The sequence below is a fragment of the Salminus brasiliensis genome, chromosome 18 (assembly GCF_030463535.1).
Source record: "Salminus brasiliensis chromosome 18, fSalBra1.hap2, whole genome shotgun sequence".
NCBI lineage: Eukaryota > Metazoa > Chordata > Actinopteri > Characiformes > Bryconidae > Salminus > Salminus brasiliensis.
This window is the reverse complement of record NC_132895.1, coordinates 11,924,441-11,936,229: the sequence shown is the minus strand read 5'-3', so window position 1 is coordinate 11,936,229 and position 11,789 is coordinate 11,924,441. Positions and strand designations below refer to the sequence as shown.

General features: G+C 41.2%; 1 protein-coding gene and 1 non-coding gene across 2 annotated transcripts; both read left to right on the top strand.

Annotated features, from left to right (window-relative positions):
• Window positions 1-908: 908 nt before the first annotated feature.
• trnai-aau (transfer RNA isoleucine (anticodon AAU)) lies at window positions 909-982 on the top strand. The gene has a single exon. It is a non-coding gene; the product is annotated as a tRNA-Ile (tRNA).
• Window positions 983-2,528: 1,546 nt separating this feature from the next.
• On the top strand, window positions 2,529-11,721 carry odf2a (outer dense fiber of sperm tails 2a). Its single transcript, XM_072661963.1, has 19 exons — window positions 2,529-2,629; window positions 3,647-3,763; window positions 3,958-4,062; window positions 4,165-4,338; window positions 5,054-5,241; window positions 6,328-6,466; window positions 6,660-6,791; window positions 6,881-6,955; window positions 7,071-7,142; window positions 7,247-7,363; window positions 7,480-7,665; window positions 7,805-7,914; window positions 8,085-8,220; window positions 8,383-8,493; window positions 8,651-8,914; window positions 9,213-9,313; window positions 9,414-9,576; window positions 9,714-9,839; window positions 10,330-11,721. The coding sequence occupies exons 1-19, from the start codon at window positions 2,627-2,629 to the stop codon at window positions 10,501-10,503; spliced, it is 2,493 nt and encodes an 830-aa protein (XP_072518064.1). The 5' UTR covers window positions 2,529-2,626; the 3' UTR covers window positions 10,504-11,721.
• The last annotated feature ends 68 nt before the right edge of the window (window positions 11,722-11,789 follow it).

Genomic DNA, 11,789 nt, shown 5'->3' with positions numbered 1-11,789 from the left:
CACTCTCTCTTTCCCTCTCTCTCTCCTCACCAGGCACTGCTTGCTGTGTGGCCATATGGCAGAGTGCAGTGAAGGGGATGGACAGAAATAAAACAAAAACAGAGCAAAATTAACTAAAGCTAGACCAGACCTTTAAAACATGAGGGCCTGTGTGGTGGCACATGTCAGTGAGTTTTGTCAGGGGAGGGGAGTTCTGTAGTCTCTGTAACGGTGAGAAATATTGATGAAATGTGACATGTGTGAGTGTCTAGCATTCATGAAGTCTAATTTAAGCACAGACCTTCCCTCCTGTTCCTAGCAGGCAGTTTATTAATAGTGCATTGCTATTAATAGCCTGTCATTGTGGGAAAACTGCGCTACACCAATAAGAGTCCTTGGGCAAGACTCCTAACACCACACTGACCCTCCTCTGTGATACGAGGAACCTTGTAAGTCGCTCTGGATAAGAGCGTCAGCTAAATGCCATAAATGTAAATGTAAATGTAAAACACTGAACAAGTGTACAGGTGGACATTAAGCTACATTAAGAAACAGTCTTTATGTAATGTGCAGAAAGATTAGCTGGAGTGTGGCACAGTAATACAACCACAACACTGCAGATTGGCCTGTCCAACTATCCAAATTCTCAGTGAAATTAAATGTTAGGCCATTATACACCAAAACCTGTAACCGTGCTTGTTATGTGTGTCATTCAACAAGAGCTATGTCGAGTGCACTTGATAAACTGGATGTTAAGAAATGCATATTTTTTTCTCCATACTTTCAGATACGTGCATTAATTTAACACCAATTATTTTTTAAAATGCCGTCCTCACGTCAGTGTAAAAATGAGCCTCGCCGCTGTAAGAGTGCTCTATCAGGCTAAAGATGCCTTGTGTTGCAGCTGAAAGCGCCACGCTTCCGTCACTGGCCGGTTAGCTCAGTTGGTTAGAGCGTGGTGCTAATAACGCCAAGGTCGCGGGTTCGATCCCCGTACGGGCCAGCTGCCCTTTTTTTCGTCTTGCCACCTGCAACGAGGTCCAGCCAAAAAAGGCTTCTTAGGTGGGTGAACTCCCAGTGAGAGTTCCAGTCTTGTGTAAAACTTTAGGCGAAATCACACGTAGACTAATGAACTATGTCCTACCTGTTCTGCACCAGAGACTTAACCTTACAGTGTTTCGCTGTACTGCACCCCCCTGTACAATCACAGTAAAGCTGAACTGAATAGAGTTTAGTTCACGTTCATTTTCAATAATAATAATATTAATAATAATAATAATAATAATAATAAAGTTTTTGTCTGGTGCTCTGTGTGTGTGTCCAGCATGTGTCGGGTTAAAATGAGGGCTGTGTCTGAAATCAGTGCAGTGTGGTGGCCCCTGAAGTGCACCTCGAAATGAAAGGGTAATAAAGGGGTAAATTATCACATTAAAATCTGTCTAACTACCTGATTATATGCCTATCTGTCTGTCTATCTATCGATCTGTCTGTCTGTCTGTCTGTCTGTCTGTCTGTCTGTCTATCTGTCTGTATATCTATCTATCGATCTGTCTGTCTGTCTGTCTGTCTGTCTGTCTATCTGTCTGTCTGTCTATCTATCTGTCTGTCTATCTGTATATCTATCTATCGATCTGTCTGTCTGTCTGTCTGTCTGTCTGTCTGTCTATCTATCTATCTGTCTGTCTATCTATCGATCTGTCTGTCTGTCTATCTGTCTGTCTGTTTATCTGTCTGTCTGTCTGTCTGTCTGTCTATCTATCGATCTGTCTGTCTGTCTGTCTATCTGTATATCTATCTATCGATCTGTCTGTCTGTCTATCTGTCTGTCTGTCTGTCTATCTATCGATCTGTCTGTCTGTCTGTCTATCTGTATATCTATCGATCTGTCTGTCTATCTGTCTGTCTATCTATCGATCTGTCTGTCTGTCTGTCTATTTTTCTATCTGTCTGTCTGTCTGCCTGTCTATCTATATCTGTCTGTCTATCTATGTATCTATCTATCAATCAATATAATAATAATAATAATAATAATAATAAGTAAATAATAATAATAATATTAATAATAATAATTATTATTATTATTTAATCATGGTTTAAACGTTCTTCTGAGTTTTTAAAGGTAGAAATGTGTGGCATATCGTCAGGCTTGATAATTAGCTGATAGATTAGCTGTAAAGTGGAGGGGATCGGGGAAATAGGAGAGGAGAGGTCTTCATCAGACGCGTTTCTGTAGGTTATCTCGTCTCGTTTGTAAAAGAAAACGATGATAAACCCCTGCTGTTCAGGTCTGTCATACAGAGCAAGCATAGCTACCAAAGTCTTCGGTGATAAGCCCCTCTAACGCGCTGCTAGTGTCCTTGCCAACCTGTGGCTTGGCTCAGTGTTGGGCTTCGTTTCTATGGACACGGTTACTCCAGACAACGTAAGATGGAAGCGCAAGCAAGCCAGAGGCACGTCCACCTATCAGAGTCCAGTACGCTTTTGAACCAGCCAATCAGGACAGAGACAGGTTGTGCCCAGCGGAAGAAAGCTTTTCCAAGACTGTGGGTTGATAAGGGAGAGAATTAGCTAGCGGGCTAGCCGAGTGAGAGATTACTCTTAATCAATATAAGCACACAGTTCGGATTTTGAATGTTTATGTTTTCGGATGGTAAGAAATCTTTCTCAATTGCCCGCTCATGAAGTAGTTAGGCTGACAAGCCGTTTAGAAGAGCCGCATAACTCGTGATGTTGGGTAACTGTTGGCTAGCACGATTACTTAGTACTGGTGGAGGAGCTGGGTTAGAGAGCTAGGTCAGTGGATGGATAGATAGATAGGTAGGTAGGAAGGTCGGTAGACTGCTGACCTTTTGCTTTTGCTTTGCAGCTATATTATTTATGTAGATAATCCAGTAAGGTGATATGCCAACCTGCTGGCTAACTGTATGGTATGTTGTTTCTGGCTTGAAGATAGATCAGTAGATCAATCCATAGATAGCACTAGATTACTTAGCTATCTTCAGTACAGCAGCACAAAATAATGAGAATTGCAAAAACAAGAGCAGCCAAAAAAATTTATCTATCAATCACTATACTGTAGAAATGTGAATATAATAAAAAATAATAATAATAATAATAAAAATACAAAGAGTGCAATAAGTTACATAAATCTAACGCAGTGGCCTAATGTACCCTGTGTGCGCTTCGAACACTGACGTGGTCCAGTGATGTGTCCAGAGTATGAACTAGGCTTAGCATAAGATAAATGTTCATTTCTGAACTGTGAACCGTATCAAGAGTTCATTAGTGCCCGTACTCCTATCCAGTGCCATTCAAAGGAGCGTAAGCTGATTCCAGGTCAATATGTGCGCTATGCAAGTTTGATAAATGTGGACACAGCTGATAAACCAGCCACACGTTTAATGAATCATAACCTAATATACAGTCTCCTCTGTGTGTCCATTTGGACTTAAAACCTATGTCGCACAGGAAAAGCAGTAATAAGTTCCAGCGGGCAATAAGACCCCACTTCCCTGCTCCCTTACACCCAGTTCAACTGAAAAAGAGCTGATGGATTCAATCGGACTTGGTGCAGATATAAGAATAGGATGATAAGTTTAGGAGGGTTTGAGCACTGTCATACAACCTTTTTGCATTATTTGATGTAGTTTTTGTTTCTTTCTTTCAGAAAAAGGCAATGAAAAGCAGCTCCTCCCCGCCGTTACATGTCCACGTCAATGATAGCACACCTGTGCACGTGCATGTAAAGAAGGGCACAAAGAGCAGCCCCACAAAAACCGCCCAGGTTTGACATTCCCGTTCTCCAGCTTGTTGAAATTTGGAAAGTGACCAAGGATTATATAGCTTTAACTGTGTTTTCTAGTTGCCCTCTACACAGTAAGAGGACTGATGAAAAATGACATATAATCAAGACTATATTTAAATTGCTGAGGAATTTTCAGGAGACATGCTACACTTTCACTACTCTTCATTTTGCAGATCAAAACAAAAGGTGGCTTACGCCCAGCTGCTAAAGTTAAGACGAGGGTGCCGTGGATTCCTCCAGGGAAGACCTCAACACGAGAAGCATCTTACAAATGGGAGGTTAGCTAAAAAAAAAAAAAGTATAACATTTATCTATATTTATTTAAGACATCTGAAGTATTAAGCTTTTTTGAATTATTAAGTTTTCAGTGAATTTTATAGGGGCCCACGCATCGCTTGGATATTACCCCGCTGCCCGATGTAGAACCTGCTCAGACGGCTCTCCGTATGGAGGACCTCTCCACTGATGAAGAGGAGGCTCTCCATGGACGGATCAACCAGTACGAGAGGAAGATTGACAGCTTGATGACAGAGGTCAGCTCACTGAAGAACGAGGTAAGGTGACAGGCTGCAAAAACAAAGCAACATTAAGCAACATAATCTAAGGATATCCCAATCCAGTTTTTCTGCCCCCTGGCCTGACCTGAGTACTTTAATGCTGTGTATTGGCTGAAACTTTTTTTGGTGCTCTGCTAGAACACAGTAAAAATAAAGGATCGAAACGTGATCAGGCTGAAAATTGCCATTGAATTAATTAAAAGATATGCATGGATTAGACCCAGTCCTGATCCACTGGATTGCATCAGGACATCCTTAATCCCTATCTCAATTGGACAGTCGGGTTACATCAGGAATGGTAATATCTGTCCTGGAGGACCGCAGTGCTGTGTATCTAGGACATGTTTGACAGACATGATTCAGTTCCTCAATAGTTTGGTTAATGGCTGATAGTTCAGTAATTAGTTCAGTGAGAAAACCCAAAATGGAGTAGTGTTGTGGCCCGCAAGTACTGAAAAGACGTGTCTCTGTAATAATAATTAGGAAGGCATTGCACCAGAGTTCTTGAGTTCTTGTACTGAGACGCTGCTGTCCAGCACAGTTTGGTGGTTTCTTTTCTCAGACACATCTACTTTGGTGTGTGAGTAGGGAAACCAGCCATCCTGGGTTAGATCTGAAGATCCTTGCACTAATTGAGAAGAAATGCATATGTGCAATCTTAGCCCTATATCAGAGATTCATAGGTAAGATGTTTTCCTGTCTGTATTTGCAGGTTGAATTGCGTAAGAAAGAACAGTTGTTGGAGCGTCAGTCAGAAAGGCTGAACGTCTCTCAGCGTGTAATTGCTGAGCAGGAGGAGGAGCTTGCTGAGGTTGCCAAGGAGTTGGAAATCACAGAGCGGGAGAATACTCTCCTCCGAGAGTCAATGGAAAAAATGCTGGAAGAAACTGATTATGGCAGGTATGGTTCACTTGGATTTACGGATAAGTGATGCGTCTCTACACTACGAGCTGAGTCTTCCAGTCCCAGATTAGACATAATAGACTAAGCATCTAGACTAAAAAGAATTTCTGATGGTGATTCACCACTGACACTGTAGTTCAGTCTAAAATTAGACTTAATAAATCTGTAAACTGGCCTTATTGAATTGACATAATTGCCATTTTTACCCACCGATCCACAATAATAATGAATGATAATGAAAAACATTAGAAAATTAGAAATCAAAACCTTCACACACTTTTTGTATAGTAGCCCCTTTCTAGATATGTCAGCTTTGCACATCTGGATTTTGGCACTTAATCCCATTTTTCATGGCAGATCCTCTCAAGCTCCGTTAGATTATATGGTGAGCACCTGTGAACTACCATCTTCAGGTCTCCCCAGACATGTGATGGAGTTTAGGTCTTGGCTTTGGTGAACTGTCCCCCATTATGAGTTTCTTTTAGGACGTTTCAATATTTGGCTGCATCCACCCCTCCGTCCCTGCTGCTGTGAAGCACCCCAAAGCATGACGCTGCCACTACTGGGTTTTACAGTAGGGATGGTATTAGCTAGGTTATGTGCAGTGCCTGTTTTTCAGTAGACATAGTGCTTTCTGTTCCGCCTGAAGAGTTCAGTCTTCATCTCATCAGACCAGATGATGATTTTCCATAATTTTCCAGGCTCTAATGGGCTGTTATACATTTTACTCAATAGTGGCTTCTGTCTTGCCATCCTGTCATAAAAACCTGATTTATGGAGTTCTGCATATATATATATATATTGTCCCGCAGGTTCTCCCATGTCTGCACAGGACTTCTTTAGGGTGACAATTGTGGTGTTTTGCAAAGAACATTGGACTCTCGCAAGGTGGAAAATCTCAAAGGATAATTGAAGCAAACAGGATGCTCTCTCTTAAAGAGTGCAATTAAGAAGTACCTACAAACATTTAGACATATAGTTTAATATATAGGTAGCGTGTTTCTCCTTTAAGTTGACTGCAAGACAGTATCAAGCTGTTGCAGTAGCATAATCTGCTCCATGTCTCTGTGTGGTCTTGCTCAGAATGGAGAGGGACAGCCTGCAGCTGGAGAAGGATGTGCTCCTCAGGAAGCTGCTGGAGGCAGAACTGGACAGCAATGCAGCTGCCAAGCAGGTCTCTGCCCTGCGTGAAACTGTCAGCAGGATGTCCAGGAGTGTGAGCGTGAGCTAAATAATTCCTGTCCTATCAGTAATGAACAAGTTATAATGTATAGGAAGTGGTCACTGCATTTTTATAGAGCAATAATTTAGCATATGTATTAGATAATATTGTATTAACTAATATTGATTTGCATCTATTAAATATTTCAGCAATTATGGCATCTAATAGAAATCTGTTATGTATGTGTTTACAGGAGAAAAGGATGTCCGGGTCGGAATCTTCTCTGCTGGCCCGGCAGAAAGATCTTCTACTGCAAAAGCTGGAGACGTTTGAGAGCACTAACCGAACACTTCGTCGTCTTTTGAAGGAACAGCATGGGCGTGAGGTACCACTTTTTTTCCAGCAGAGGGAAGCCTTGTCATAGTATAGAAAAAAATCCAAGTTCTGATTCCTGTCTTTGTTTTCATTTGACAGATGGACTCACTTCGACTCTTGGAGCAAAAAGATTCTCTCCTGAAGAGGCTCGCTGACGTTGAGGCAGAGAACTCGGTTTGTCTCTGTTTTCTATATGGAAATATACGTCCCTAACCAGTGTGACATGTTTACTGCGAACACTAGTGTGGATGTAGCCAGGCTTAACACTAAGAACAACTCTCTCTGGTAGCATCTTCAGATGAAGGTTCAGGACAAAGATAAAGAAGTCAATCAGCTGACCTCCTTCTTAGAGAATGAAAAGGTAATCTGAGGACATGCAAATCCCAATGCAATGCAGTCCCAGCACATTCACAAGTACTGATAAAATGTTCCTTATCGTGAATTCTAACACGCTTCTTGTGACAGGAGAATTCTAAAACAACGAGTGAGCTGTCCAAAGTCCTGGAGTCAACCCGAGCTCATCTGCAGGGCCAGCTACGCAGCAAGGAAGCTGAGAACAACCGTCTTGCTGTACAGATTAGGGTACTGGATGTTTGTCATATTTGCTCTGCCTTTTTAATTTGCTCTAATTGTAATTTAGTAATCCAATTATAATACACCGTTATCTTCTGAGCTAGTAACAGATCCATTGGTTTTAGAACCTGGAGAGAGCAGCAAATCAGCAGCAGGGGGAGCTGGAGCACCTGCAGGAGCAGCTGAAAGAGATGAAGCTGCGCGCAGAGGCAGATAAGGAGGCCTTAAAGAAAGCCACTCGGGCCCAGAAACAACGAGCAGAGCGAAGTGAAGACACTGCAGGACAGCTCAACGCCCAGCTGGCGGAGATGGTGAGTGGACTGAGAGCGTCTGAGGCGAGAGGGCTCAGTAAATATCAGTGCCTAATTTTAAACTAAAATATATTTTAAGAGTTGTAATTAGTTTAAATGATCAACACAGGGCATTTTGTCCTTCAAAACTGACCTGTAGGAAACTCAGCTGGCAGATGCCGTTTCAGCTGCGGAGAACTGGAGCAGTCGCCATGCAAAGGAGCTGAAGGATAAAGGACAACTTGAGATGGAGATCACATTGCTGAACAAGTGAGGACTAAGAATGTGCTCTCTGAACAACTGAACTGATTACTCAAATCCAAATTCCAAAACATTGTCCTGAACAGCTGCTCTAAATTGGCATTTATGAACCGGTAACTTTAAAAAAAGGGGGCGTCATAAGTAACCCCCTCATAAGTAATTGATACATGTTCTCTTAGCCGAATCACAGACTTGACTGAGCAGCTACACGCACAAGAAGAAAAAGCGCGCTCAGAAAGAGAGGGACTTCTGGACCGTCTGCACAGCCTCACAACTGAGAGCACTACAGTTAGACTGGAGAACCAAAGCCTAAAGGTAGGGCAGATAATGCTCAATTCTACACTTAAAGGATTTCAGATTGAGGGACAGAGAAACATAGTTCAAAACTAGGTTAAAGGTGTATCCAGGAAGCCCCCTCAACACTCAAGTTGGTGATCCATCTGCTTTGGTAGCCTTGTAATTGTGTCGTTTCTTCAGGCCACCCTTTCAGCACTGGAGGAGAAGCTGTCCTTATCTCGTTCTGAGGTGGATCAGGTCAAAGCCTCTGTGAAGCAGTATGAAAGCCTAGTGGACAGTTACAAGACCCAGGTGTGCTTATCATACTAACATATACTTGTACACACATAATTATGAGATGATCCAGTGGATGTGGATAGTTAAATGAGAACTTGACACAACCTAAGAAACTACTAGTCTGAAACATTACTGAGTGTGTAAGAGTGTGTGTGTTTGTGTGTTTTTTTAGGTACAGAAGACCCGCGCTGAGGCAGATGAGTACAGTGTGCGTCTGCAGCAGGCTGAGAGGGAGGCGCGGGTTGTGAGGGAGGACCTGGACCAGGAGATTGAGCAGGTCAGGAAGCAGCTGCTGGGCCGCCTCACAGAACTTGAGCCTCTGCCTGAAGCCCTGAGACGCTCAGAGCTCCAACTACAAGAGGCGCAGGAGAAAGAGTATGCACAAGAGAGAAGAAGTGCCGAGCTCACCACTGCCCTCGCAGACCTGCGCATAAAGGTGTGTGTGTGTGTCAGTGTATGTACGTACAGTGGCTTGCAAAAGTATTTTGTATTTTACATTACAACGATGCAAAAATTATAAAATTCCTTCAGCGATCCCAGATTCCAGCAGGATAGTGACCATTAGCATACTTCTAAAGCAACATTTGTGGCTCAAATAAACTAATAAACTAGAAAAGATTAACCCAAACAACATTCCTTGATATGTCACAAAATTATAAAGTAAGAGAATTCATTTTTAAAATTGCTCTCCAGTTAAGCAGGTAAATGTACATGTGTGTTGGTTTGTTGTCTAGGTAGAGCAGCAAGGCACTCAGATGGAGATGGCACAACATAAGAACATGGTTTTACTAGAGGAGAACAAGCAGCTCCAGCACAAGCTGGACGCCCTTAACAGGTAATTCACGTGTGCATTCAGATAATCAGATAAGAAATATGTATATATTTTTGTGCTGAGGATTTTTTTTTTAAGCTTTGATTTGTAATCTTTTCAACAGAAAGTTGGAGGAGGCCAACTCACAAAATGGAGACCTCCTGCAGGTCATAACGAAGCGAGAGGAGACCATATTAAACAACCAGGTGCGTCTAGAGGAGAAGTCACGGGAGTGCGCTATTTTGAATCGGCAGTTAGAAGAAGCTCTGGATGATGCGAGAAGACAGGTCTGTATGTTTGGGCTGCAAAAATTATCTTAGCATTGGGAACCTTTTATTGTATTGCAGGACCAATCTTTTTGTTTGTTTAGTTGCCACTAGTATAAAGAAATGTCTCGTTTTGATATGAGTATGACTTGTTACAGGTGACTCATACCAGAGAGCGCGCTGCTTCTAAAGAACGTGTCACTCAGTCCAAAGTGATAGACCTGGAGGCTCAGCTGAGCAGGACCACCTCAGAGCTTAGCAAGCTGCGGCGAGCTAAAGAAGAGGTAAGCTTCACTGCAATGGCTGGACGTTTCCCAGTTAATTAACCTGTGAGCTGGACACAAACATACCCCTATGGCAGTCTGTGTGGCATGCATACTAGTTGCGCTTTCTGCAGTGTAGTTAATAGAAACAGAAATATGTACAGGCACCTTTTCCTTACAAGACAATTGGAATTCTAATCATTATATTTTGCAAATAATTAAGAATGAAATAAAAAAAGAATGTGATAAAAATTTAAATGAAAAAGGTTTCCTATGTGTCCTAATTTTAAAAGACTAAAACTAGATCAATACAATGGCATGTAAGTACTTCTGGGATGTACCCTCTTATGTGGCTTGTTGAAAACCTGATGAACAATTGCTAGTTAGAAAGCAAGGCTTTCTCTATTGGAATTAACTGAGAAAGGGAGGTGATTTAACTACTTTGACAAGTGTAACAATCTGTCCATTGTTATTCAATTGAGTGTATTGACTGTGCTGTCTGCCCTCCCAGACCGAGACAAGATACCAGAGTCGTTTGCAGGATATTAAAGACCGTCTGGAGCAATCAGACAGCACCAACCGAAGTCTGCAGAACTACGTCCAGTTTCTCAAAGCTTCCTATGCCAGTGTATTTGGAGACTCTGCTCTCACTAGCTCCTCATTCCGAGCCCACTCACAAATCTGAAAGTTGTGGCAGATTTTAGCTAAGGTGATTATGAGAGAACACACACCCTGTGTTTACATTCAATATTTTACGAGGACACTCATTTGATGTGAGAACCAAAGACTGTACCCTGTTTATTCTCGTATCGCCGTGGTGGTGCATAAACTTTAAATCTTCATTTAATGGCACATTTCATGTATCAAAATCATGATGAATGTCAAAATGTCATGATGGACCAATAGAAATGATCCCAAAATTATTTGGATTAAAATCTTTTTACATTGACTTCCATTGAAAGTTAGTTTCATGTAAAGTTGACATAAGGAAGATCAGTGTCGCTGCTTTTTGATTAGTTGAGTGTCTTCAAGAGAGCTAGGCAATGTTTTGAGATAGCTATGCATTTAAGTGTGAAAGTATTCAAATATTTACCTATATATTAAGAATGATGTTTATGAGAGTGCACTCATTTCAGTGTAAAGTAATAACACCATCTTGTTTTAGTCTTCTAACAGTTCATGAACAGTTGACATGGTTTTATAACCATATCATATTGAGAGAGTTGGTATTACAATACCTCTTTTATTATACCTCTTTTCATAGAGCTACACATTGTAGACTTGAAAGACTAGACTTAAAAGTGAACATGTTCTATAGAGGGTATAGGATTAAATTTAAGGTAATATTTACCACAAAGCCATTCAATTTTATAGTAATGTGGCAAACACCACAGTGGTTTAAATCTGAGATGCTGTCAGAGATACATGTTGTATTGAAACATACGCTTTACTAACATGTTTACATAAATGGTTTATTTACATGCAAATGTGTAATCTGTTATCTGACACTCCACTTAAAATCTGCAGTTTTCCCTGTTACCATTTAAGTCTGATCCCCATAAGTACTGTACAGAAGGGTATTAACTCAGGGTAATACCAGGTTTTGAAGATGTTGCCACTTACTTTTAGCTGAGGTGGTTTTAATGTAACCAGGGGACTGTTGTACTGTTCTAGAGGGTTATGAAGAATTTGTCAATGGGTGCTACCAGTTTTACAAAGTACTATTTGTAAGTCTTTGTAAGCTCAGTTTATTTGGTGTTTGAAGTTCTACTTGCACTTTTACTGTAGGCTTTTGCAGTTTATTTATCTGATGACGTGAATTAACAATAACTCGTACTGTTGTCTGTTCTGTATGAAATAATGGACTAGAAACTGTCATTTCATCAGTATATTTTATACATATGACCCGTTTATTATGATATATATGTATGTATATTAAAATCACTTTTTATGTTTGAACAAAAACAATGA

Bases quoted from the DNA above. Each gene is read 5' to 3' on its own strand.
- odf2a (XM_072661963.1), top strand. The intron at 7,666-7,804 runs GTGAGTGGACTG...ACTGACCTGTAG, and splicing joins ACGCCCAGCTGGCGGAGATG to GAAACTCAGCTGGCAGATGC. The intron at 8,494-8,650 runs GTGTGCTTATCA...GTGTTTTTTTAG, and splicing joins TGGACAGTTACAAGACCCAG to GTACAGAAGACCCGCGCTGA.